General features: G+C 41.3%; 1 protein-coding gene across 4 annotated transcripts in view; it reads right to left on the bottom strand.

Moving 5' to 3' along the window:
• The window catches only part of PRSS12 (serine protease 12), a 111,366-nt gene that overhangs the window by 41,742 nt on the left and 42,290 nt on the right, over positions 1-27,334 (bottom strand). Inside the window, exon 1 of one of the 4 annotated variants that reach the window (XM_037509531.2) lies at positions 7,745-8,339. The exons of 2 other annotated variants lie outside the window; for them this stretch is intronic. In XM_037509531.2, the coding sequence (XP_037365428.1) occupies positions 7,745-8,255 (511 nt within the window). In that variant the 5' untranslated portion in view covers positions 8,256-8,339. Of the gene's footprint in view, positions 1-4,505; positions 4,792-7,744; positions 8,340-27,334 lie in introns of those variants that run through there. One more of the 4 variants, XM_054694538.1, reaches the window with a different exon arrangement.

Raw genomic sequence — 27,334 nt, 5'->3', positions numbered from 1 at the left:
CTGTACAAATGTGTAGAAAGATGAGCCATTTGCACAAATTCATAGATGCATAACTACAAGGTGAAAAGCAAAAACCAACTCAATGAAAAGCAAAAACCAATATGAAACAATAAAGCAACTTACAAAGGTCAAAGCCAGGTAAGTTCATTTTTAATGCAATCAAGTGCTTCAGATAAATTCTAGACAAAAGCCTTGGTTTGACAAATATTGCTCAGTTGTCACAAGGTTTTGTTAAAAAAAAAAAAAAAGACCTCTGTTTCCTTCCTCACACTCCTCTACACAAGCCTAGCACTTTGTGATGCTCATAGTCTCAGCTAATGTCTCAGGACCCGTCCCCAGTGCATCTAGGGATGCTCTGTCTTAAAGTCCCTCAAGTGCCAACTGGATGGCAATTATTCTACTGTAAATACTCCAGTTTTTAAAATGTGATCAGTATATTAGGTATTATAAATGTATAGACCAAACCAGTAACAGAGCATGTGGAAGTGCAGAGCTATACATGATGGCATGTCATGGAAAACAAGCCCCCAGAGAGTTTGTTTGGAAAGTAAAACTAAATGGTCAACTATCTGCTGACATTGTAGGCAAAATGTGCCCCTGAGTGACAGTCCTCAGAATCCTGCTAACTTCATTTCCTGCCCCAAAATGTTAAATATACTATCTTTTTGGTTTACTATTATTTTTATTCTATGTAGATATATCACCAGTTCTATAAAGGAAAGAGAACATAAAAGAATTATGGTACAGAAATATGTTTTATAGACAACTTTGCTAACAAGCAGGAATTCCAAATAGAGAGACAGTCACGAAATGTTCCCTTTAACCATTTTATCCATCTCGATCAATACAAGTCATCTAGAGAAGAACATTAAATTCCTTTACAAGTTTTATGGTTTTTCTGTTTTAAGCTATTGCTGTGGGTTGAACGCTGTCCTTTGAAAAGATGAAGTGCTAGCCCCCAGTGCCTATGAATATGACTTTATTTGGAATTAGGGTCTTTGCAGATGATCAAGTGAAGATGAGGTAATTACAGTGGGTTCTAGTCCAATATGACTAAATTCTTGTAAAAAGAAAAATTTGGACACAGAGAATGCACAGAGGGAGAGCACCATCTGAAGACTGAAGTTCACTCACACAAGCCAAGGAGCTATCAGAAGTTAGGAGAGAGCCCTGGAACAGAGCCATCCTTGGTGCCTGCAAAGGAAGCAAGGTCCCGCTGACACCTTGTTCCTAGACTTCTAGTTTCAGAATCATGAAACAATGAGTTTCTGTTGTTTAAGCCACTCAGTCTGCGCTACTCATGACAGCAGCCCTAGCAAAGGAGTAAGAGTCATTTTGATATTGTCCCTCCTGGGACAACTAGCAAGACCTCCCATCTCACTCCACACGGCAAGAATGCCTGAAAGTATATTAGGTAAGGAACTAATAAGTTCCACTATTTTGTTCCATAAATCTAGAAAATAAACCAAATGAAAAGATATTATCTCTTTAGTTAACTAATTCAAATAAGAGAAAGAAAAACAGAAGACCTATCCTGACGTGTTCTGAATAGAATTAATATTTTTTAAATCTTTTAACATCAGTTTGATAAATGAATAAAAGAAAATTAATGTCATATAAATCCTTTCTCATCTATTATTGAACTTTAGGGAGGCATAAAATAATTAACTTGAGTCATTTCTATTGTTCTGGTGGAATCAGAAAGAACGCATGCTGGTGATAATCAAGTCTTTGCTCAGATCCCTGACAAAGTATACTTAAAGCTGAAAGTACTAGAAATTTCAGTTTACAAAAAAGTCAAAAGAATAGAAATGGGTCCATTACATGTTGGACAATTAGCACATACATTTAACAAATGGGTTAAGCATAATCCTATGTCTAAAATCAAAAGTAACACTGGGAGAATAAACTAAATGATTTTTTCTATCTAAATGATGAAATACAGTAAAAAATTCATATAGCCTAAAAACAGTTGAATTGGGAATTTGAATTTTTCAAGGATGATAGGGGATGTTAGGTTAAGTTTGATTTTTTTTTTCTATACCCTATTTGACAGTACTAAAGTATACAATTTTTGTCTATATTTACCCTTAAGTAAAACCAGTTTTGGCATTGTGAAATAGATTTTATTCAAATTATGCCATATCAAAATAAAATTAAATCATCTCTTAACAGGCCTCCCTTGTGACACAAGGGGTTAAGACGCAACCTATGAAGCTATCTGCAGCCACTGCAGCACGAGTTCGATCCCTGGCCAGGGACCTACCCACAGGGCGCAGCAGACCTCTCCTGACTCGCCCACTGCTCCCCTCAGCAGTGTATTTCAGTCAGTCTGCCTGTTCTGTTTCCCACTCTGTCTCTGGTGAATCCTCTCACCCCCGCACACCTCTGGCCTGTACCCCAGTTCTTATATGCAAAAATAAATAAATCTTTAAAAAAAAATCATCTCAATATATGGAACATTCCCCTAAACCAGATCCAATTAAACTATATTTGCCTCCATTAGTTCACATCTATAATTCATATTCATTGTCATTCATTATTCATGCAGATACCTTTAGTACTGAGAAAAAAATCTGAACTGGTCTAGTTGAAATGAGAGAGCATATCCTTTGAATAAATAATACTACCCACTTACATTGAGCTTGTCAGAAATTTATAAATTCTATCTACGATTCCTGGATTTAAAATATTACACAATATTATGCAAAAGAAGATCCTACTCATGATAAAGTTATGGTATACTAACAATTAATGCATATAACCCTAGCAGAAATTTCACAAATTGTATGTCTCTGAACCTATAAGCAAAAGGTATGGGTATTGTATTTCCATCTTATTGTACAGAATGAATGATGGAATTAAACTACACTTTATAGGAATCCTCTTATCTACCTCCCAAAGTAGGTATCACTAGAAAGGTAATGAAAATACTTGGTATTCTTCTGACATCTCAATTGAGAATTGGTTCCTCATTTCCGATATACATATGCTAGGCCTACAATAGCACCTGAAAATAATAAGTCATGTTTTTATCCTTCCTCATGCCAAAATCTAAATTGTTATTCATCTAGATATGACTAAAAATAGATACTGTATTTCACAGCACAATTTAAACTACTTCATACTAATCTGAATTGTGTGGTTTCCCAAATATAAAGACAAATCTAACCATACTTTCAAGCAGACCCCATTGGTTTTCTTCTACAATTATTTTCTTCCTCTTGCAGGAGAGTCCCCATGTGTTCAGAGGTTAATCCTGATTAAGTCTAAGGAATTGTGGTCATTTCGTTTTTCTTTCCAGAGAGTTTTAGGAAGGAACAAGTGGTCCAAGCTTGGCCGATGAAATGGGAGAGGAAGTCTGAGAGGGAATTCTGGGAAGGTTTGCTTATTCTTTCCATGGGACTTAGAAGGTCTTTCTTCTGATATTGTTCGATATCCCTGTGAGGTCTGGAATATCCACTAGCCTAGGAATAAAAGTCACATTTTGAGAATAAAGGTGCCAAGGGAGTAGCAGAGAGTGAGAGGCATGCCATGATGGAGCTTAACTTCATAATATGAAAAACAAATCTCACTGCTTCTGTCAACTGGATTTTTTCCTTACCCACCAAAACCATCCTAACTGATCCAAGCCACCATCATTTCCAACTTCATATTATCATTTGTTTTCTCTTCCAAACTTTCCACAGGCATCTTTATTTTCAGTTTAGTCATATTGTATATAAATTTTGCATCCATCTTTTTCCCTTCACATTATCGTCAGCATTTTTTCAATTTTTACATATAATCTTTACAATTATCATGTTAGTAGCTGCATAGTATCCAAGTGAAGAGAATTTTGATGTCTCTTATTGCTAGAATATTTAGGTTTGCCTTCAAATTATTTTTCCAAAGATTACCTCAAAACAAACCCACATACACACACTTAAACACAGTAAGGACATACATATAGTGACAGATTATCACTCAAATAAAAGGCAATAGTAACTGGCTATCTTAATATTCTTAAAAAAAAAAAAAAAAAAAAACCTTTGCAGTGGTAGAGAGACAGATAATATTCCCAAATTGACATATTTGATAGCAGCCCTAGTCTGAAAAGCAGATTGAGCTCAATATTTAAAATGCAGTCAGGGAATGTATCAAATCTGTTATTGCTAATACATGTTTTCCAGAATCAAGAAGCAGTGTTAAAAGCAGGGAGACAGGTTTCTGCCCATTTTTTAATTAATATTCACTTCAAACACCAGATGGACTTCAAAGAGCACAGCCTGTAAACAGTAGTAACTGCCACACAAATCAGTCTCTCTGTTTGAATCAGGAGATTTGGGGGCGTAGGTACACATGAGCAGATTAGCATGGCATGACAAGAAGTCAGATCTATGAATCACTCTGAATGGTAAAATCTCAATCATTCTTTCTGGTAAAACCGCATTATCAATTATTGTGCTTGTTTTTTACCCAGAAGTCGTCAGTCACCATCAGTTGAGTTGTTTAACTGCTCATACCAAAGAGAAGCCTCCAGCACAGCATCAAGCAAGTTGTCCCATCTGCCTTGCTAACCAGAGATTGGAAAAGTGATTTCTCTTCCTAGTCGCTGTTGGGGGAAATTGATAGTTGGTTCACTTTTTCTGGAGAAATGTGGAAAAAACCAAGCTCGCTTTCAGTTGATAATCAGATTCTGGTGAACTAGGCTGTTATCATCCCACACTGTCATTTCCTAAAGCCTCACAAAAATTTATGATAGGCTTACCTGTGCTTGACTCTAAACCAGGCAGGATGAACTCACAGAAGGGCAATCTCAGTGAGCATGATCATCACCACTACAATTCTAGGTGGGTTCTGTTGGTTCTGCCTGACTGTGAAAGAGAGTCCTCAGCATCCAAGTCTCCTTGACTATTCATTAATAAGGCACACTCTTGAGCCAGATCAAAGAAATTCTTCAATTAAGGCCTCTGAAGACAAGAGATATCCATCTAACAATTCCCTAGGTGATTCTAATGCTCATTATGAGAGCTAAATCCCTGGGCTGAATGAATCCCCGAATAATTCTCTATTACTAATTCCCAAGTTTCATACAGTCAGGGCTGGGCATCACCTAGCTCGCTCTCAGACATTTGGGCCACAGAAGTGCCCACACCCTGCCAGAGCTCACCTGAGATCCTCCCACTGTCCCTCCAACTAGACCAACCAATTCTCCTGAGATACCAACTTCCTCATTTCTCTCCATGCAACTAGAGATGGAAGTCTGGTCTCTCTATTTTTTAAAGCAGGGATCTCATTACTACACATTTTCTTTCCTTTTGTCCTCATTGTTATTGATAAAATAAAAAAAATAAAGAAAACTCAGTATTTTCAAATCATCAGAAACCAGAAATCATGTGCTCTGTATAAAATGTAATTCCCTTTCCCCTTCCTTCTAGGCTAGTCCTTAAGGTACAGTAAGATCGCTGAACAGCACGGATAGCTCTATATGTTTACTTAATTAAGGAACTAGAGCAATATGAGCTGTGAAGTGAAAATGTGCACTATCTTATAATGTTGCTATGAGAATGAAATGAGAAAACTAATACATAAAATGCTTAGCCCAACACAGTGTCATGCCAGGTCATTTGGGCACATACTCTGAGCTAGAAAAGTCCTGTGACTCAATCTTATTCAAAAATGGATTTTCTCCAGACAAGGAAACCAAAACTCTGGGAGCGAGAATCTTGCCCAATACAGCAGAGCCAAAACCAGATACCACTATTTTGTAAAGCACAATTCCATATTCTTTTCACTACCCCATGAGAACTTTGCTCGCACTCCTACATGAAATGTAGGCCCAAGAAAGCCACAAGATTCAGAAGATGGCAGTCATTTTGAAGATGTGAATTATGCCAAATCACAGCTGGAGGAGTAAAGGACAGAATGGGAAGCACTGGGCACTGGTTATCAACACTGAGCTGTGAACATAAGGAAATTCTTACATAGCCAGTCAATTGCTTTCCTTTTTTTTTTTTTTTTGGTGGGGGGAAGGGTTATCGCCCATGTTGGGCAATTTCTTTTGTTTCTCTGGTGTTCAAATCACTTTACTCCAGGCTGTAGAAACAACAATTATGCAGTGTTTGGAGTGCAGTCTGGTGCGAATTAGCTGTGCACATAAAAGCATCACAAAGAGTCTGTGCTGCTGTTAAGTATAAATTCCTATTCAACACAAGGAAGTAGGTGATCCGAAGGACGAGTCAGTCTTCTCATTTGGAATATAAATTCAAAAGCATCATGTCAGAAAGAAAGAGCCATAGATCAATATAACGTTTTAACTTTAAATTCCTTTTTTTTCTTTCAGTAATGTGTTTATATACATTTAAGGAAAGCTTGTGTGTTTTTCCCATGCATTTATTTTCTGTGTATTGTACCTTTACCCATTTTTAAAATGAAGAATAACAGAAAAATTAAAAAAAAAAATTAAAAAAGCCAGTGGTTGCCAAACAAGAGACTGCACTACATAAATAATCCCTTACAGTAAATAATGAGACAATGCTAGGGCTCTCTGCTTGATATCACCTCAATTTTTTTATAATCACATTGGCATTCTGTCCATGAAACACGAGTACAGAGATGACTTCATTCTCCAGGATGAAGGAGAATTGATCTTAACCTTCCTATCACTTTTCTTTAGCTCAAAGGACTGATGCAATTGAAGGCACGAGAAAATTTTCTGTAGGAAAAGGATGGCACTGTGGAGGCTAACCTCCAAATTACCTCCAAAGACACAAAGTACAACATATTTCAAAAATCCCAATTCATGAAAGGCCTGTCCCACAGCTTGGATGAAGAGCTGCCAAAATAATTCAAACTTGGAAGGACAGAAGGCTTTCCCCCCCCCCCAGCTATAAGGTGGAGGGGAGCATTTAGATTAGGAACTCCAAATAAAACATTTTTCAAAAGCAGATTATTTATTTACATTAAATCTATTATTGGGATACCTTCATTAGCACAAAACCAGAGCATCTTACCCACCTTATCTCTTGCTGTGATCAACTAATACGGATGTTCCACAAACAACAAATAAAGCTACATCACAGCCTTCTCGACATCTGCGTGTGACTCTATCAAGTTGCTTCTTCCCTGAGACAGTTAATATTCCCGTCTCTTTACCCTTCTGTCTCACTCACTGACACTTACCATACTGTGCTCCAAAATGTAAACATAATTTTGACAAACTGAATTTCGACCCTGAAATGTTACCAGGCTTTTACAAATAGAGGTCAGTGGTGGGAGGAAAGAAGACAACATTTTTACATTTTTCCAAATGTGGGTCCACCAGGAGGAGGGGAAGGTTACTGGCTGTCATCTGGGATTTAGTGTGTCCTTCAAGTAATGAGAAACTGTCTCCTTTTCTCTGTCTCTTTTATGTAAATACGGTAACGAGCTGATCTAGAGAACACACAACCACCCGGAGTGAGTGCGCACACACACACACACACACACACACACACACACTCCCACACGCTACTGTGCAGACACAAAACAACATCCAGAAACCCCAAGTGCAGCACCTCGGAGAAACTCTCCCCCCTGACACGCTTCCCGCACAAAGCCTGCCCTTGCTAGTTGAAAATCAAGTCGCCAAAGTCGGCCCCTCGGAGGCTCCGCCGTCGCACGGGCAGCGCACACCCGCCGCCCCACGCCCTCCCCAGTGACTGCGTCCCCTCAAGTCTGGGCGCCCTGCCGGCCCGAGGTGCGCCGGGCGGCGGTCACTCACCGTGCCTGCAGCCGCAGTAGCCCCAGTCCACCTTGCCGCGGGCGTCCCCGTAGAAGCACCAGGGTCTGCCCGCGCCGTCCGGGCTCTGGCAAAAGTTGTGGCGCTGCCCTCGCAGCTGAGCCCAGCCCGCCGGGGGCGCGCGCGCCGGGAGGGCTGGCACCTCCGCCCAGCGCAGGCACGGGGCGCCGAAGTCCGTCACGTTGGCCCCGGGCGCGCGGGCCGGGCAGTCCGCGGGGTGCGGCCGGGGCGCGTGCCGGGCGCAGAGGGCGTGCGGGCGCGAGGCGGGGCGCGCCGGCGGGGGGCGCGCCGGCGGGGGGCGCGGGGCGCGCGGGGGAGAGGGCGGTGGGGGTGTCCTCTGCTGTGGCCGCGGAATGGGAAGGTGGTAAGAGGACTGGGGACCCGGAGGGGGCGGGTGGCGAGGGTGAAGAGGGTAACTCAGGACCGGCTCAGAGGCGGCCACCTCGGGGAGCGCCCCTAAAATCAGAGCGACCGCGAAGCCGGCGAGCGTCATGGTGCCAGGGCAGGCGGGTTTGGTCCATGCTCGCCCGCTCCACGGATGCTGAGGGGGGAGAGGAGGGGACGGGGGCGGGGCTGCAGCGTCCCTCGAATCCCCCAGGCGAGCCCCCTCCCGCTCCCCGCGCGGACGCCTCCCTCTCCCCACCTCGTCTCCGCCGCGGTCCTGCCCCCACCCCCGCCCCGGGCGGGCGCCGAAACCCTGAGCTTGAGCTTGGAGCGAACCCGCACAGAAAAGGCGCGACGCCGCCGGGAGTGGCGGGGCCGAGCCCCAGGTGGCCGGCGGCGCAGCCCGCGAGCTCTGCCCCCTGGCTGCGGGCGCGGGGCGCGCAGGCTCCCCGGCGCCCGCCCTCCGCCTGGCGGGGTCCGGCTCCCCAGCCTCGCTGCGCGCCCTGCCGCGGCCTCTCCGTGCCCGCGCCGGGCCCCGGAGTGCGATGCGGGGGGCGGTCTTGGCTGCCCCTGGCGAGCCGGCAGCACCCCCACAGCTCCGGAGCCTGGCTCGGGTCCCGCAGCCGTCTCTCTTCCACCCGCGCGCCAGGCTCGCTTTCCCGGTTCTGAAATCTTCGGAAGAAAAGTGTGGATGGATTTAGTTGCAACTCGCCCTTGACAAGTCCGAGGTAAAAGTTATCCACGTCCACGGAAAACGTTGAGGCCAGTTTACCGAACTGTGAGCTCCTCAAGGGCAAGACCACGTTTCCTTCAAGTTTCCATCCCGGTGCCCAGCGCCCTGCCCCACACCGAGGAGGCGCCAACAAACAAGCGCTGCAATTAAATTCCTGAGCCGACCCAGGGAAAGGCGCTTGAGCCTTTCTGCTTCCTGCCTCCCACAGGCCTCCCGGGGCCTGGGCAACACCAGTTGTTTGCTTATTGTTGGCACTTAGTGATGCTCTCTTAATACCAAATTTCCTTTCTCGCCAAAGAAGACTTCATCCGTCCTGGTCTCCATCCTATCCAAAAAAGTCCTCCCTCTAGCACCTGCCTGCTTTTTGCAGGCCAGGGACTGAGCTAAGCTTGCTCAGTTGCCTCTCTAAAGCGGATTCTGACAGCAGGAAGTTTTGAAGCTCTGGACTTTAGTTTAGCAGCGCCCTTTCGGGAGCCCTCCCCCACCCCAAAAACAGCTTAGAATTAGAAAAAAAAAAAAATCACTGGAGCTGGATGTTTTAGGATTTCCCCTTTCGATTGTTTCTGACTGTGCCACTAAAGATAAACAAGGAGAAGGAAGGTCATAAAGACCTTCCTTTTCATTGAGGTAACATTGGTTTACGACACTACAGACGGTTTAGAGGTATAGGATCATCCCTTCCAGATGTCTGCTGCCACACCAAGGCCACCACCAAAGCACCCATAATCCTCCACCATAGTCCCTTGTGCCCCCTCCCCACTTTGCTCCCCCTACTCTGGTAGCCTGTAATATTTTATGTCCTGGAATAATCATGTTTCCTTGTGGGGTTGACTACTTTTTCCTAATTAATGTATCCCACTTGAGCATGACTTAAATGTTTATTGTTAAAACCTAGGTTTCAGGGCCTCCCTGGTGGCGCAAGGGGTTAAGCAGAGCACTATGAAGCTACCCATGGCCTCTGCAGCAAGAGTTCCATCCCCGGCCAAGGAGATACCCACACTGCAAGGCAGACCTCTCCTGTCTTGCCCACTGCTCCCCTCAGCAGTGTATTTCAGTCAGTCTGCCTGTTCTGTTCCCCACTGTCTCTGGTGAATCCTCTCACCCCCGCATCTCTGGCCTGTACTCCAGTTCTTGTATGCATAAGTAAGTAAATCTTAAAAAAAAAAAAAAAAAAACACCTAGGTTTCAATTAGAAATGGACTTAGATTAGGTTCCTATCCTAGCTCAAATAATCCAGTTTAGTTTAAGTTTTACAAATCATCTCATTGCCCCCCCCCATTCTTATTAATGAAATATTTGATTTTATTTCAGTGAGAACTGGGTAAAAGGAATATTAGGAACTCAGATATTTGTCAAATCTTTATTCAGGATGTTTTCACCCAACATTTTTTAAAAATACTTTTCTGGCTCTAAAAGCATACTTAAAACTGAACTTGGAGACTACATCTCTGGAGTAAGTTGACTAGGAAGACATTTCATCAGTCACTATTCTTGAAACAACAGGTGACAATTCTAGTAAGAGTCGCCTTTTCCTTTCTCTTTTCCTTTTCACCTTCTGCCACTGCCTTGATGGATCAGGCAGGGAAGGCTCACTTTGGGGTTCAACTGGCTCCATTGAGACCCTGCTGCCCTGCCCACACAGCATGGCGCATGCACACACACACACACACACACACACACACGGCTCTCACACTTCCTGCGCCATGCAGGCAAACCCACACATCTATGGCCCTCAAAGAGAACGAAACTACGAGAGAAGAGAAAAGAATTCCAGACCAAAAGGAGGGAACACAGGGCAAGTTGGGATCATCTCCAGCCACCTGTACTACCTAACATGAGCAGATTTCCCAAGGCCTACTGACATTTCACAGATTATAAAGCTGACACATATAAAGTGGAGTTATCCACAGAAAATTCTGCATCTGTATTTAATCATTTCACTTTTAAAACATACCTTTCCTAGAAAATAAAATAGTACTTTACTATGACTATGAGCTTAGGGATCTCAATTTGGGTTTTGCCCTCTATTTACCTGGCCAAGTGTGACTTGGATCTGTTCTTTACTTATTACTTCCCTCCTCTGCTAATATTTTCTTCCCTCTCTTCTTTCATCCCTCCTTGATGCTACTAACATGCTGGTGTTTAGGAATTCCAGTTTCCAATCCAGTCCCTGAAATGCATATCTCCTCCCTTCTCCTCCACATCCAGTGTGTGTGTATGTGGGTGTGTTTTTTTTTTTTTGGGGGGGGCTGTATTTGCAGGAAGGGATCCTCTCCCTCAACCTCAGTTAGGTACTTTGTAGCCACAGTTCTGATTCCCATGATCCTCTATCACAGATGTCAAAGCCAAAGAACAGGACAGGGAATGCCATCTTATGCTGCCTTCCAACCCTTTTGGCAGCAACAAAGAAGCAAGGTAAGGGAACAGAAAGAAACAAGTGACATCTCACAGGCATTCCCCACCACAGCACTCAGATGACCCCAGGAGGCTCCAACAAATCCCCCTCAGCACTATGCCTCCAACTCTACCAAACAACCTGCCTGATCTGAAGCCCAAGAGTTCAGCTCCCCCCAGGCACACAGTCTGAAACCTAGACAAGTGAAAAAGGGCCTCTCCCTGCCCAATTCACAGCAGGGAGGGTTGGCAGTCTTGGGAATGCAGGTGGGGCTCACACATATTTGCATATCTGCACTCTCATGGCGACCATGTTATAGATGAACATTAGGTTTATGGTGGTTTTGGGGATCACTTTACTTCACATACATGATGGACTGAATAGCTCTTGTGTAGTTTGATTTGGAAGGATACCCAGTATGCATATTACTTTTGCAGAGTTCCAAAAACCAATATACAAAATAACTTTTGGAAAAGTTCCATTTACAATTTGGGTAGCAGCTGTATTTGGGGAAGCTAGAAGCTTTTATATATGCGGCATAAAAACAGTATTTACTTGTATAACTCCAAGTGGAAAATTTTGTAAAAAGAACACTGAGCATGGCTTTTTCAAATAAAAGGGAAAAATCAAATAATATGAGGGCCTGTCTAGGAACTGCGAGAGATTTGAAATTACAAAATACTAACAACCTATAGATGGAGGGAAATATAATTAAAGAACATGCAATATTTGGTTAAAAGTGCGAAGAAATAAAAGATCCAGAAAATAAAGAATGGATGGCTAAATGATTCAGTGACTCATAGGTAGTAGGTATATGGCAGAGGAGGTAAAGTGCACTTGTCTGGGCCTTCCTCTCTGCCTGTCCTCAGCCATGAAGACATCTGATGAGCTTATGACTGCAACAGCACCCTATCAAAAACCAGTAAAACCATAAATAAGGGCTGTTGACCTTGTAGATGGTATTCAAGAGGAAAAGTTCTGCTCGACATATTATGTCCATAATGCTCATAAGAATCACTTAATCTCCCTTTTTCCCATTGTTTAAAATTGAATTTATAAAATAGAATATTTTTTCAAATTTCGATTATTTTTTTAAATTCGGCTAAACTTGATGCCAAGGTTGATGAAAGATTGATAACAATCCCTGCATGGAAATAAATTCTACAGATTCATGATCAGGGTTACCCAAATTATACATGAATAGAAGGAAACATATAAGATATAGCTATAAATGGTATAGACACAGACATAGCTATTCCCTCTCCCCCACCAAAAAAAAAAAAAAAAAAAAATGGTTACTTGAACCAGAAAATCAAATTGGCAATCAATCTGGCTCCAGCTCTCACTCCCAGAGGATTTTAGACAAGTTCCCTTCTTGCCCTAAGCCAAAGGCTCCACCTCTGTGAAAAAGGGACAGTAACTGCACTGGCCTGGGAGGTCTCTGTGAAGGCTCACTGAGATAATTACCTGTAAACTGTTGAGCAGAACACTTAAGAAATGCCCACTAAGATATGAGGAACAGCCTTAGTGACAGCCTTTAAATTTTTCACCTGTCAAACGAAGTCACCCTGTGAAAGCCCGTGTTAGTGAAGCCGAGAATGTGTCTTCATTTTCCTCTCTGCCATGTTTCCGCCTCATACTGTATCTCAGGCTTCCCAGATGACAATGACAAGATGCCCTCAACTGCTCATTGGAGCATTTGTCCTCTCTGATGTGTTTTCTTTCTTCCTCTCCATGGTCCCTGAAAGCCAATAAAAACTAGTTTGAGTTGAACACATTTTCTGAGTTTTCCTAAGTATAATGAGTGCTTTTCAGCCACTTCAGGTGCAGGGAGTCTGTGGCCACAGTTGGAAAGAGGAAACACACTGAAAGCAACGCAGCACTAGAAGTGCTGGCCAGTGATCTGGGAATCACAGAACCCGAGTGTTGCAAGAATTTAGAGCTCCAACTTTCTGTCAAATGCAGGAAACCTTTCCAGAACTGTCTGACAAGTGAATTTCCAGCTATTTCTTGAAAACTCTTGGTGGGGGAAATTCCTGTCTGTAGCCAGCAGACTTTATATCTAGAAAGTTCAAATTATTGGAAAAACCTTCCCTTTCTGCTAAACCTGATGTTGCCTCCAGATAGAAATCTACTTTGTCCAGCTGGAATTCCAGTTCTACCAGCCTACTGATGTGGTATCAATTTAGAATCTAACAGTCCTGGGTTCAAATTCTTATTTAAATTTGTTTATAATTAATAAAGTAATGAATTCCTGGACCCCAGCAGGCAACAAAAGCCCTTTTCTCCCCAACTTTTCTCTGTGCACCTTCAAGAAAGAGAAGTGCTGTTTTGAAGGGGGCAGATCCAAGAACGCTACTTAGTCTGTATCATCGGAAATTCTTAGTCATATTTTCATGTGCAATATAAGTAAGTCTGTAAAAATGATGGATTCCTAGTTCCTCTCCTTTTGTTTACTGTCTTTCCTCATTTCGTCATTGGTATCTTAAGAACCATAAAGCTGAGATGTGAGAATGGGTTGAAGTTGAAAGGGAGGGAGAGAAGCTATGTTTAGCTATTTGGCCTCTTAGGGAAGTGCTTTGGAGTATGAATTCAAAGCCACAGCTAACTGTGAAAGTCTTCATTGACCTGGGCTTGTCTGCTAAGCTTCTGTGTCCTCTAGGAAACTCAGTGCTGGGAGGAGGTGTGCTGATGTGGGTGGGGTGGAGATAGGATTCAGGAATCCTGGTGGTTCCTGATGTAATAAGAGGATAATAATTCCATTCTATACAGTTAGAAGAATTACCGTCAATATGGTAAGTGCTGGATACTGAACAAATTTCTATCATCTAAGTATGTGAAGAGTATTATCAGCACTCTTCTGCTTTTGTAGACGAAATATACCATTATTTCTTCAACCATTTCTTATTGTCATGCTTTGGCTACAACCCCTTCTCTACCTCAGTTTAGGTCTAAAAGTATCCTCATTAAGTGGTATAGCACATAGAACTAAAAATGATAGTGCAAATATTATCTGTCCACTGCCAGTTGCAGTGGGAAAAATGGCACCCTTGTTTCGAATACCACACAATGATTGCATTAACCATTTCACAGTCACATAATTCTTGACTTGTATACAAAAAAAAAAACACAAAGGTATCTAAACTAATGCCAGTCTGACAAAATTCTTCACAGCCTTTTGAGCCCTGCTTAAACTGTAAAACATTCCCTAACCAAACTCTGCTTTCAGAATATGTATTAGACTGGCATGCTGTATACAGTTACATAGTCACAGTCACATTGTTCCAGACTTGCCCTCCTTAAAAACTCCTCGATGGAAAGAATTATGCATTACATCATGATTGACCCTTAAATGGCAGCCCATAGACAATGGAATATTATTCAGCACTAAAAGGAATTGGCATAAAAAGGCATGGAAGACCCTTTGATGCATATTACTAAGTGAAAGAAAATCTGAAATGAATACTACATGAATCCAATTGGATGACACTCCTAATAAAGGTAAAACTATGGAGATCACCAAAAGATCAGTGATTGCCAAGGGTTGGGCTAAAGAGGAGGGATGAAAAGGCAGAGCACTGAGAATTTTTTACGACTGAAAAAGGCAGAGCATGGACAAGTCTTACAGTAGTGAACAAACAATATGATGCCATAACATGATACATGCCATTATAAATTCACCCATTGACTGTACGCCACTAAGCATAAACTACAATGCATAGAATTTGATGATTATGATGTATCAACATAGGTTCATCAGTTATAACAAACAAAACTCTCTGCTGGGGGATGGTGATAATGGAGGAGGCTCTTTATGAATGTGGCAGATGATATATGAGAAACCTGTGTACCCTCCAACAATTTTCTTTTAAAAATTGATTTATTTATACAAGCACTAGGGTACAAGCCAGAGGCGTGGGAGGGTGAGAGAATTCACCAGAGACAGAGCAGGGAACAAAACAGGCAGACTGACGAAATACACTGCTGAGGGGAGCAGGGGGCGAGACAGGAGAGGTCTGCCACGCCATGTGGGAATCTTCCTGGCCGGCCAGGAATCACACCGGCACTACAGAGGCTAGGGATAGCTTCACAGCGTTGTGCTCAACCCACTGCACCACCGGGGAGGCCCCCCTCCGACAATTTAGTTGTGAACCTAAAAACACTTCAACAAAACTTTTTTTGAAGGCAGCCATTGAATAAATGAGACCTTCAAATAAAATTCAAATGAGCCTTAAAATTTTTAATAATGTGGGGCCTCCCCGGCGGTGCAGCGGTTGAGTGCTGGGTTGCGAATCTGCCCGCAGCCTCTACAGCGCTGGTTCGATCCACGGCTGCTCCCCGGTCACTGGAGGTGGGTCCCGCATGGCGCGCAGACCTCTCCTGTCGCCCGCTGCTCCCCTCAGCAGTGTACTTCGGTCCTTTTGCCTGCTCTGTTCCCCGGTGTGGCTCTGGTGAATTCTCTCACCCTCCCGCGCTTCTGACTGTACCCAGTGCTTGTATAATAAATAAATAAATAAATAAATAAATAAATAAATAAATAAATAAATCTTTAAAAAAAATTTTAATAATGTGGCATTACAGTATCTATAAGAGATATCACAAACTTGCAGCTACAGATAGGCATACCATCCAGATGTATTTTTGCTTGGTCCAGAAATTGAATATACACATTATTTAAAAACTTGTCCTGTCCATAGAATTGTGGGTTACCAGCTTCCTTATGTACTTATTAGAATGCTTTTGGCTGCAAGTAAAAGATATCCCCACTCAAATTGCCTTAAAATAAGCTATTTTAAAGGAGTACATAGTCTCACACAACAGGAAGAAACACCAAATTCTTAAGGGTTGATTGCTTCAATGCCTAACTATCTCACTGAGTCCCAGGGTTCTTGATGTCTCTGCTTGGCCATCTTAGTGTTAGTTTCATCGTCAGATTGCAGTAAATAACAAACAGTATGTCTACATACAGCCCCTGTTCATAACAAGAAAAAATTTCTGTCTGTCTTCATTCTGCTTCTCTCTCTCTCTCTCTCTCTTTTTTTTTTTTTTCTTTTGGACCAAAGAAATGTTTCCCAGAAGCTTCCTAGGAGGTATCTCCTTACACCTTGTTGGCTATTCTTAGGTTATGTGCCTGTTCCTGAAAAAAATATAACTGTAGGAAAGATTCACTTTACTACAATTAGCTTGTTTTCATTATCTGAAACATAATACTGCAATCCAAATTCTCACACGGCAACACATATCTATAGTTGTTTCCAGCCTTCAGTTCATGTGGCCACCACCTACCTGTTCTTTGTAAGCATCTGAGTTTACTAAACCTAGATGATAACATTTATCTGGCTGGAACTTCATGCTAAATTATAGTGTTTCATAGGTATTTCAGCCTATGTATTCTGGAGATTAACTATGAATGGGTAATTGTGTTCATATCTAGCAACATAAGACATTTTTGTCCCACATCTTAATGACTTAACACAACAAGCATTTATTATCTCATAGGTTCTGAGGGTCAGGAATCTGGGAGTGGCTAAGCTGGGTGGTTCTGGCTCAACATCTCTCATAAGGTTGCAGGCAAGACGTCAGCGTGAATGAAGATGTCGACATTACTACAGTCAACTGAAGGTTTGTCTGCCAGAGGATCTGCTTCAAGTCTTACTCATGAGGCTGTGGGCCAGAGGCTTCATTTCCTCACAATTTGAACTCCTCCATAAAACCACTCACAACATGGCATTAGCATTCTCTGGTGCAAATGACCCAAAAGATCAAGAGGGTGACCAACACAGAAACCCCTTATGGCTTTTACAAGCTAATCTCAGAAGTGACACACCATCATTTCTGCCACATACTATTGCTCACATGGTAACTAACCTAGGTACAGAGTGGAGAGGACTGCCCAGGGGTGTGAACACCAGGAGGTGTAGGAAGCAAAGAACATTGGGGAGTGTCCTTATGGCTACCTGTCATAATTATGTTCTGCAAAATTCTTACGTTAGAGAATTTAAACAGACATTATTTGTGGGAACGCAATAAGTATTTTCCAAATAGTAAATATCTTGGGAATGCTTCATCAAATAAGCAACCATTTTACACAAAACACAGGGCCAGCTCTAAATAAGTATCCTATTATGTAGCATGGGTGACATAATTATGGTGCATTAAGAGTTGTATCCAGAGTCCCAGTGAAAGACTCCCAACTATACCAGCTTCCTGATCAGACTTAACGTGTCAACCAGTTATGGAGTTATTAACATTTTAACAGGGACAAAAGAATGCATGAAATGGACAAAGGAATCATGGGATTTCAGGCATCTCCTATGTAAAACCCTAGGAAACCAGGAATTGTGAAAAGGAATATGCCACCTAAAATCATATCACTTGTAAGACTGTCTATACAGAACATTACTAATGATAGACATAAAGCAAAACAAAATTAGTAAGATTTAATTGGATGAGATGACAAACCTTTTTTTTAAGATTTTATTTATTTTTTATATAGAAGAACTGGGGTGTAGGCCAGAGGTGCAGGGACTAAAAGGATTTACCAGAGATAGAGTGGGGAACAGAATAGGCAGAGCTACTGAAATACACTATTAAGGGGAGCAGTGGGAGATTCAGGGGAGGTCTGCTGCACCACATGTGGGTTAGTTCCCTGGCAGGGAATCAAACTCAGGCCATAGTGGTAATAGCGCTAAGATTAACCCCTAGGCCAGCAGGGAGACCCCTGATAACAAACCTTTACATTTAAATTGTATTCACCATGCATAAAATGACTCCCAGTGTTTTGTAATACCACTGTGTTTCTTGTCCAATAAAGGAAGCTACACACATTTCTATTGCTTTTTTATACACCCTCACCCCAACAAAAAATTCAAAGCATTAAACGACATATTCATGCAAAATGTTCCTTTAAAAACTAGAAACAAAATTTGCTGGTAGAGCTGAAATCAGAAAGAATTTCTTTTTCCTCCTTGCATAAAACAGTTACATTGTGAAGGATATATATACCCTCATTTTGTTACTGATACAGTTTTGAAACAGAGACTCATTGGCAGTATTTATAGCTCAGTTGAATAATAAACTTAGGACATTAAAAAATATGACCTTACTCTACACTAGTACAGTATTTATTTTTAGAAGGTTTAGATACTTCTACCCAATGTAAAAAGGATCTCCATATAACTGAATGTTCTTTGCTATCAAAGGGTCATTAGTACGATCAGTTGGACAACAAGTAAAACAATACTGGCACATAGTATCAGTTATATTAGAGCTCAAGGCCTTCTAAGAAAGACAGCTCTATGGAAAAAGTTGGGGTCCATGAATGAGTCTAAAAAAAGAAAAAGTAATGAGTAATGTCTTGTTTGTGAAAGAATGGCTATAATGCAATGCATATGTCTGTGGAATGCTTTTCTTCAGAAATATTTTAGGTAAATTATTTCAAAGAATCAAATTTTAGGTAAATTATTTCAAAGAATCAACTTTGAATGGCATTAACCTTTGGAATTTAACTAGCTCAACAAGGCATACAATGATTAAAGAGGAAGGAAGTAAATCTTTAAGGAAATAGATTTATTGAAGAGTCTAAAATGTTTAAACACTGACAACCAACACATATACCTCAACAACAGCATCAGTTTAAGAAGATAAACACTGCCATTGCTTTCAGTTCTCATGTGGTACATAATAGTCTTTAAAACTTAAAATTTTGTACTTTATAATTCCTATATTCTTTTACTTTCAAATGGATTGATGCATAAAGATTTAAAGAGTGAGTATAAAGAACATCTTTAATGTGTACCCATTTGGTAGCATCCAACTGATCTGTTTACAGATATACAGATTTTTTCGTAGTGAAGGAGAAATTTTCTCAGATATTTGGATAGATTTGTGTTGGCTGTAAGCAAGCTCTTGAATGAAACCTTGGGTCTTACTCATTTTTTTTTTTTTTATAGAGGCATGTTTTTTATTTATTTATTTGTTTGTTTGTTTATACATGCACTGGGTACAGTCAGAAGCGCGGGAGGGTGACAGAATTCACCAGAGCCAGAGCGGGGAGCAGAGCAGGCAGAAGGACTGAAGTACACTGCTGAGGGGAGCAGCGGGCGGCAGGAGAGGTCTGCGCGCCCTGTGGGACCCTCCTCCGGTGGCCGGGGAGCAGCCGGGGATCGAACCGGCGCCGCAGAGGCCGGGCAGCTTTGCAACCCAGCGCTCAACCGCTGCGCCACCGGGGAGGCCCAGGTCTTACTCATTTTTAATCCTCATTATCTAACATGAGCTTCTTAATAAATATTTCCCACTGACTATTTCCATTTTGTTTTGTTTTGTTTTGTCTTTTATTGAGTTCTCTTGATAATCAGAGGCTTACCTTTGTGGGATAACTGGCTGAAGTTAAATGCATAAAATGCCATGGAATATAGGAGGGTTTTTTCCCCTGTAAATTTAATGTTTTTTATTGGAAGTGCTAATAAAAACAAAGAAAACTGACCTTAAGCATTTTCCCATAACATTTTCTTTTTAACTCTGTCAGTAAATGGATTGGATTTGAAACTCTAGAAGGACTGTGATCTGTAAGACTTCTAAGTGTCAGGAGATCAATTTGGTGCAACGATAAGTTTTAAAAAGAGTTTCTGGCAGGCAGAGTAAGTCAGACAAAAGGGAAAATCAATTGGAAGACTCACACAATCACGCTGCATTTTTCTTTTGCAAATACAGGAGAAAGCTGAGATTTCACTGTTTTTCATATAGCTTCACTCTAGCTCACAGAGCTCAGAAAGGTGCAAGATATTACAGTCTTACAAGCAACTTTGAATTAAACATACATTATTGTATTTAGGTCAGCAAAAATTAACATATGCTATGCTCAGGAGTAGCAAATAAATGCAAATAGGTGGGTTCAATGCTTTGGGAAGTTACAAGGTTTAAAACAAGAGGTTATTAACCATATTGCTATATTTTAAAAAGAAAGTGATGCTATTATCAATGCTACTATATTGCAAAGAGAAACTCATTCTCTACACTTGGTTATTCATAAACACATGACTCTAAAGTGGCTGGGAATTCTTATAATTATATGCTTTTTATTTGCAGGCAATAGAATCAAAAGGTTGTTTTCTCCTTTTGTATACCTCACTAGGTATCTACCATAACTCATTCCCAACTAACTCTTTTTTATGAATACCTGAATGAAGAGCAAACTATACAGATGAATTATAAATAAACCTAATACATACCAGATTTATAAACACATCCTCTCTGCTTCAGGTTTGGCCACCTATTGTGCTCCAGCTCTTAGTCAAAGTTTGCTTTAAGAGCATGACATTCATAGGCAGGGGAGAAGTCAAAGCAACTGTCTTGACAACTTAGGTTAAGTGATAAGAGCTGACAAGAACTCAACACTTATGTTCAAGTTTCTTTACTAACCACATATCGATTCATTTAATATGACTGTATTAGTTCTCTCCAGTTACTATAATATAGGCATTATTATACCACTGAAAAAGGAAAACTGAAGCTTAGAGAGTTTAGCCAACTGTCTAATTGTACACGGGTAGTAAGTGATAAAGGTGAGATCCCAAGTCAGGTCTTTAACCACCACATTACAGAAGATAAAATGTTTCATTTTTAACTGAATTATACTCATTATCTTCAACTATCAATTTCACTATGGTCCTTCAATTCACTACAGCAAATACAATAATCCTAGCAGACTTCACTAACCTACCATATGTACTGAAGGCTAGAGTCAGGCTGCAGTTGAACTGCAGTCACGCACTGAACAACTCAGGTTAAGTAGATCTGAGTGTCTAGAAATCTTTGGGTCTAGTGACTCAGTTTGTCAGATAGAATTTCACACTTGAGCACCAGTTAACTACACAGATCTGCCCTACTGAAAAACTGGAGATCCAAATAGCACTATTATAGCTAAGGAAAGGTCATCACTTGCCAATGAATTGAATACCTGACCTGGTAATGATTTTATCACAGAGGTGAATTGTAATGGCATAATTTGGCAGTTATCACATGGGTGCCAGGCTCAGAGAGCTTGGATTTAAATCCATATCAGTTATCAATGTGATCATTTGGGAAAGTTACATAACCTCTCTAAGCCTCCTAAAATTGTTACGAGAATTACGTGTGTTAATTTGAGGCCTACCTTGATTTGTTTGATTGATAGACATCCAAAGACTATGAAAGAGAAAGTGAGGTATTTTTTGTTCATAAACTATTCTCATTGAAAATAATTATTTGAGGGCCTGCCTCTCCTGGTGGCACAGTGGTTGAGCGCTGGGCTGCAAGGCTGCCCGCAGCCTCTGCAGCGCCGGTTCGATCCCCGGCCACTGGCGAGTGTCCCACATGGCCTGCAGACCTCTCTTGCCACGCCTGCTGCTCCCCTCAGCAGTGTATTTCGTCAGTCTGCCTGTTCTATTCTCTGCTCTGGCTCTGGTGAATTCTCTCACCCTCCCGCGCTTCTGACTGTACCCAGTGCTTGTATAAATAAAAAAAAAAAAAAAGAAAAGAATTATTTGAAAAACTTACTATCTAAAGCATTTCACAGCAAATATTTATTATGTTAGGTGATGCAATCCATAAAGGTTAAGACTGCTTCTTACTACTTGGATGTCCTCTAGTAAGTTGCTTCCTTCTTTCAGCTCAGTTTGCTCACCTGTTGTGAAATGACAATAACTCTAATACCACAGGGGTGACAGTATGGTTCTCGGCACACAGTAAGCTCTGGATAAATGATAGTTAATATTTTTAAGATAATTAATAGTTATTATCAAAGTATGAGTACAAAATAGGAAATCGAAAGTTTTGGTGAAGAGAAAGAATAAGAACCCTACTAGTCTTAGGTAAGACTTATAGTTGGGTTTGGCCACAGACTCAGCCACTAGACTGTCTTCTGAGAAAGGTCCTGGGTTAATGCAGTAATGGGCTCAACAGCGGACTGAGCCTGCTCAGGAGTCACATGACCCTTAGCATCTATCTGCAGTGTCAAGTGGTCGATGTTTAAGAAGGAGTACTGCAATCCTTTGCCAAGAGAAAATATTGTTCCATACTAATGAACACTACCTAAAAGAGTTCTATACTTTAGTGCTTATCTTTTGTTAAGCAAGGAAAAACAAAGGCTGCATGTTGAAGGTGTACGAACTCCTAAATAGTAGCAGGTCCAAAAATGAAGACAAATTCTCTTTCCTCAACCTCAGATGGAAAACACTTTCAAGGCTTCCATGCAGACTCTATTATCAGCAAACATTTTCATTCACCTTCCTTTCACAGGTCTCCTCCATCACACACTCTGTAACCCTGACAGGTTTCTAAGAGTTAACTTTTCGCTAGAAGGTAGAGTTAGAGACCATACACTGCATTTACTAATTTTTCCCTTAATAAGTAAGTAAAATTGATCTCACGGTTACACCTAAATGAGAGCATGCTGTGTTGTTCAGTAGAAGGCACACAGAGAGTTTCAAAGAATGGACTTTATGTCAAAGCCTCTGGAGTCATGTGACAGCTAAGACCTTGGCTAGCTCTCCTCGGAGCTGCCCCTGTGGGTGACAATGCCACCTCAGAGATGCGAAAAATGCTGTTTGCTATTTCACAGGCACTTAACAAATGGTATGTTTTTGTTCCATCCTTTGTCCGTTTGTGTAAGCTCAATGTTTGCTTAATACTGTGAAAGGACAAATGGTGTTTTCCCTACCAATGCCTGTGAGGAGAAGCGGTTTCACACTGAGACTCAAATAGAATTGGTTAGGAAAAGTGTTAGTAGACCCTTGAACACGGGAACCTTTATAAACGATCTCACCCTGTGTGTATTTAGGTTCATGAAATCCAGTACCTAACAGGTATTTAATTAAAATCTCAGCTTCTTTGAGAAGGAAGGGATCTTTCTTTGCCTTTTAGACAAGGAATTTAGACAGAATCAAAGTGCTGTTAAACCCTTGCAACACAAAATAAATGAAATATCACCTCTAAGAACTAAATTTTGCACTGAAACTCTTTTTGTTTTCCCACACAGGAATGTCTTTCCCACATGCTGTAGCTACTACACTGTAGTATGGGTTCATCAGTGGGTTCCTTGCCTAGACCAACAGCAACAGTGAAGGTTTTCCCTTTTACTAGAACACAAATTTCTAAACGGAAGCTTGTTGAGGTACAATGTCTCCCAGATTTTAGTTCCTGTCTTTATTAACATAGGGCATATAGCCCAAACATGCCCTCTTTCCTCCACATCAACAGAGAATGATGCTGGTTTAAGGGATTCTGGCTTTTCCTGAATCTTCTCCAGGTCACAATGTCCCCTACATTAATTCTTCCTTTCAATGATCTTTGCAATTACAAGACACTGTTTCTGTTTAGCCTATCCTGCTGATTTTGTCTTAGATTTTGTGTCCTTTGTTTGCCCTCTTTGTCCACACAGCATTTTTATTGTTTCTGTTGAGTTTTTCAAATTCATTGTTATTTAAGGCCTTGTGCTGCATCTTCTAAGAATGTGGGGCCAGCTCTTCAACTCTCAGGCCTCGACTATCACTTCCCCAGAGAGGTCTCTCCACCCCCACCTAAAACACTGGCCCTGAAACTTCCCCCCAAGTTAATCTTTCTATCCCATTAACCCCTTTTCTAACCTTCATATCACCTTCCACTATCTGAGAGCTCCTTTGTCTTTCACTGTGTTTATTGTCTGACTCCACATTCTGGAAGGCAGGCTCCACTAGGCCAGGGATCTTCTTGCTTTTGTTCCTCAGAGAACAGCACAGAGCCCATAAATGCTTTGTAAATACATCTTGAAAGAACAAATGAATGAATCAATAACTGTTCATCCTCTTCATCTATTTAAATTGTAACATTTAATCAAGGCCCATTTTCCCCCCTATACATATCCCTCCACAATTGATAAAAACAGTGACCCTCATTTCAAAAAACACTCTAGACCACCTGTTAGAATTCCTCCCCACCCTTTCCTTTGTTTTGATTGAGAATCAAATCTGAGTCAAATGATCAGAGTTGGCACCAACCAATTGTGATTCCAATTAGTCCTCAGAGACCATTTGAGTGAGCACGTGATTTGAAGGCAGAGCCAGAAAACTGACCTTAGGGCTCTCAGGAGGGCCACCAGGCTGTGCCTGACAATGCATGTCAGAAAAGGGTGCAGTATAACCCTGGTGTTTCATACCAACCTGTTCAAGCCAGTAACAAACCCCATGAGGGTCCATTCTAGTCTTGGCTGATGACAGTTAAGCCCTACATAGTATAGGCAAGGTTTAAAGAAAACCTTAACTCTGACATCTCCACATTCTTCCCTTTGGGTACCCACAGCCCTCTCCAGGAGTGTGTCTCAGTGCAATCCCAGCACCTGCTTTCCCGGGTCCGGTGCTTTGCAGCTAGTCTTAACCATGCCATGGCCAATGGCCACCAAGTCACAACCTTCGGGCTGCTTGTTTTCTTCTCTCTGCACTTCCCTCATCACACACACTTTCATGGTTGAGTTTACAAGTGGTTAATTTGGCAAATTCCTTTGTGTTAGACTAAAAGGGCCCTCAGGGCCTCTTCTCCATCACCAACAGTCTTAATTGTAGCTTTTTAAAGATAACCATCCACTCTGGCGTGTCACCCAAAGGAATGAGAGAAGAGGTTAAAATACAAGACCAAGTAAGAGGTGAAGGTGAATAACAGGTTGAGACAGATGCTGTTGATGAGCAGCTTGTTGACTGCTCAAATTCTGCTGGGTACGTGGCTGATAACTTTCTTGCACAGTTTTCCAAACTTGATAAGAATCATGGGCCTCCCTGGTGGTGCAAGGGGTTAAGCTCCACACTGTGAAGCAATCTGCAGGCTCTGCAGCACAAGTTCGATCCCCAGCTGGCCAGGGAGCTACCCACATGGTGCAGAAGACCTCTCCTGTCTCACCCGCTGCTCCCCTTAGCAGTGTATTTCAGTAGATTTGCCTGTTCTGTTCCCCACTCTGTCTCTGGTGAATCCTCTCATCCCCTTCCTCCCACAACTCTGGCCTGTACCCCAGCTCCTCTTATGCATAAATAAATCTTTAAAAAAGAAAAAGAACTCGATAAGAATCAACTTGAACATGTCCTTGGGAAAAAAATAAATTACCCACTTGATACTTTCGATTTCCTATGGTGATTTTAAAATATCTCCCCTCATTGTTCCAGCGATTTTCTCCCTTGAATGCTCTTTTTGTCTCTTCCCACATCCATTTTAGTGATATTTTTTCTACAGAGCCTACTCAGCCTGAAATTGTTCTCTCTCTGCCTCGTTTGTATTTTCCTCTTTCATATGCAGTGCTATCATTTCACAAATCCCTCTCTTGAGTTATGTTACTTGAATAATGGACATTCCAGCTCTGAAGTTTTCCTCTTAGTAGTGGAATAAAGGGAAAAACAGGAGGAAGAAAGATGAAAGAAGGTTTGGATCTGTTTGTCATCTTCCTCTTTCGAGGCCCTGGGAAAGACAGAAACCAGGCCCTCCCTCTCTGAAAAACCTGCTAACCTTTGAGTTTTCCTCATTTCCCTTGACAGATTGGAGCCTCAATTATAAGTCTGAAGTCATTAGGCTGTTAGAGAAATAGTCTGCCTTTTATTTGCTTTACTGTATTAATATTATCATTACTAATAGTCACCATAAAAAATACAATGAAGTTACCTACATTCTTGTTGCTTAACCATCTCTAATCTCTAATCCAGTCATAGTTTTGATAATATGAATAGAGGTATGTAAAACATCAGCCTATTTGAAGATTAATAAAACTACTGTATCTGTTAGCTAGACATTCAACTGAGGTAGTAAACAGAAGACAATCTAGTAGAAAAGAAATGAGATTTTCTAGAAAAATTATGTTACAATATAATTTTGTATGCAAACTTAAAATGAAATTTATAATTTCGGCTTTTTCAGTAAAAAAAATCAGATTTAAATTATGAAATGTGAGGTATGAGATTTTATCTCAACTTTTCCAGAAAGCATGAAAAAAAGACTGCTGTATGTTTCCACAGTGACATGACAATCACTTGGTCTCTTGAAATTACAATCAAGAAGCCTTTGTCTCTGTCTACAAATGAGCTTTACAGAAAGGCATTGTATTTCTTCAAGCTATGGAGGATGGACTTGTTGCTAAAGATACTTAGGTTATTATCTAGTGAGGTTTAGTTAGTGTGATAATGAGGGTACAAGGGAACTTTTCAAAAAACAGTTGGGTTTTAAATAGACAATGTGAATTTAACTGGAAAGAGGCAGAGTGAGCAAACATCTAAAGACAAGAGCTAGTACTGTCTCCTAATACAGTAGCAAAAAGCAGTAGGAAATAAATAATGAACACATATGTGAACTCATTCAACCCCCAGTGCCAGGACAGCACGCAAAGGTCTCCATGTAACTAAGAAAGTTGTCAAATAAAAACATAGGGAATCACTTATTTTTTTAGAAAAAGTACTGACTGTCAATGTATAAATAAACTCTAAAGGGAAAACCACACAAGCAGTATTTTGACCAGTGACACAAAAATCTGCATTCAGTTGTGCCATTTGGATAACAGCTCCCATCACTTGATTTATCGCTGGCAATGATAAATGGATTTAATATTCATTATCTCATTCAATCAGCCTAGCAACCCTGCAAGACAGACATTCTACATGAGGATACAGAGGATCGGTGAGTTGTTAAATACGTGTTGCACCTATAGAGGGGCAGTAGGATTTCAACAGCAAAGCTCTTGCACTTCACCACTGCTCTGTGCAGCCTTGGCCTACGCCACCTCGCCCTTGTGCAAGCAGCTTGTGGCCAGTGACAAGGGCACAAGAATTTTTCTGACCCTCAAACAGTCCTGATTCACAAACAGGACTTTGTGAGCTCACCAGTGAAAAGCTAAATAAAGCAGAAGTATGAGAGCACTAGGGTTTAAAAAACAACCTACACAAAACCGATGGATTTCGGAGTCTGAGCTTTGTCTGGTTTCTTTGACTGGTGATGAAATATAGTTGAACTCATGAGGCTTGCAGATAAATGGGGATATTTGTGGGGGGAAAATATGCAAAACATGATAATCCTTAGG

Source organism: Talpa occidentalis, unplaced genomic scaffold (assembly GCF_014898055.3).
Source record: "Talpa occidentalis isolate TD23 unplaced genomic scaffold, MPIMG_talOcc4v2.1 talOcc4.13, whole genome shotgun sequence".
Classification (NCBI taxonomy): domain Eukaryota; kingdom Metazoa; phylum Chordata; class Mammalia; order Eulipotyphla; family Talpidae; genus Talpa; species Talpa occidentalis.
The sequence above is the reverse complement of the archived record's forward strand: the minus strand, read 5'-3'. Positions and strand labels throughout refer to the sequence as shown.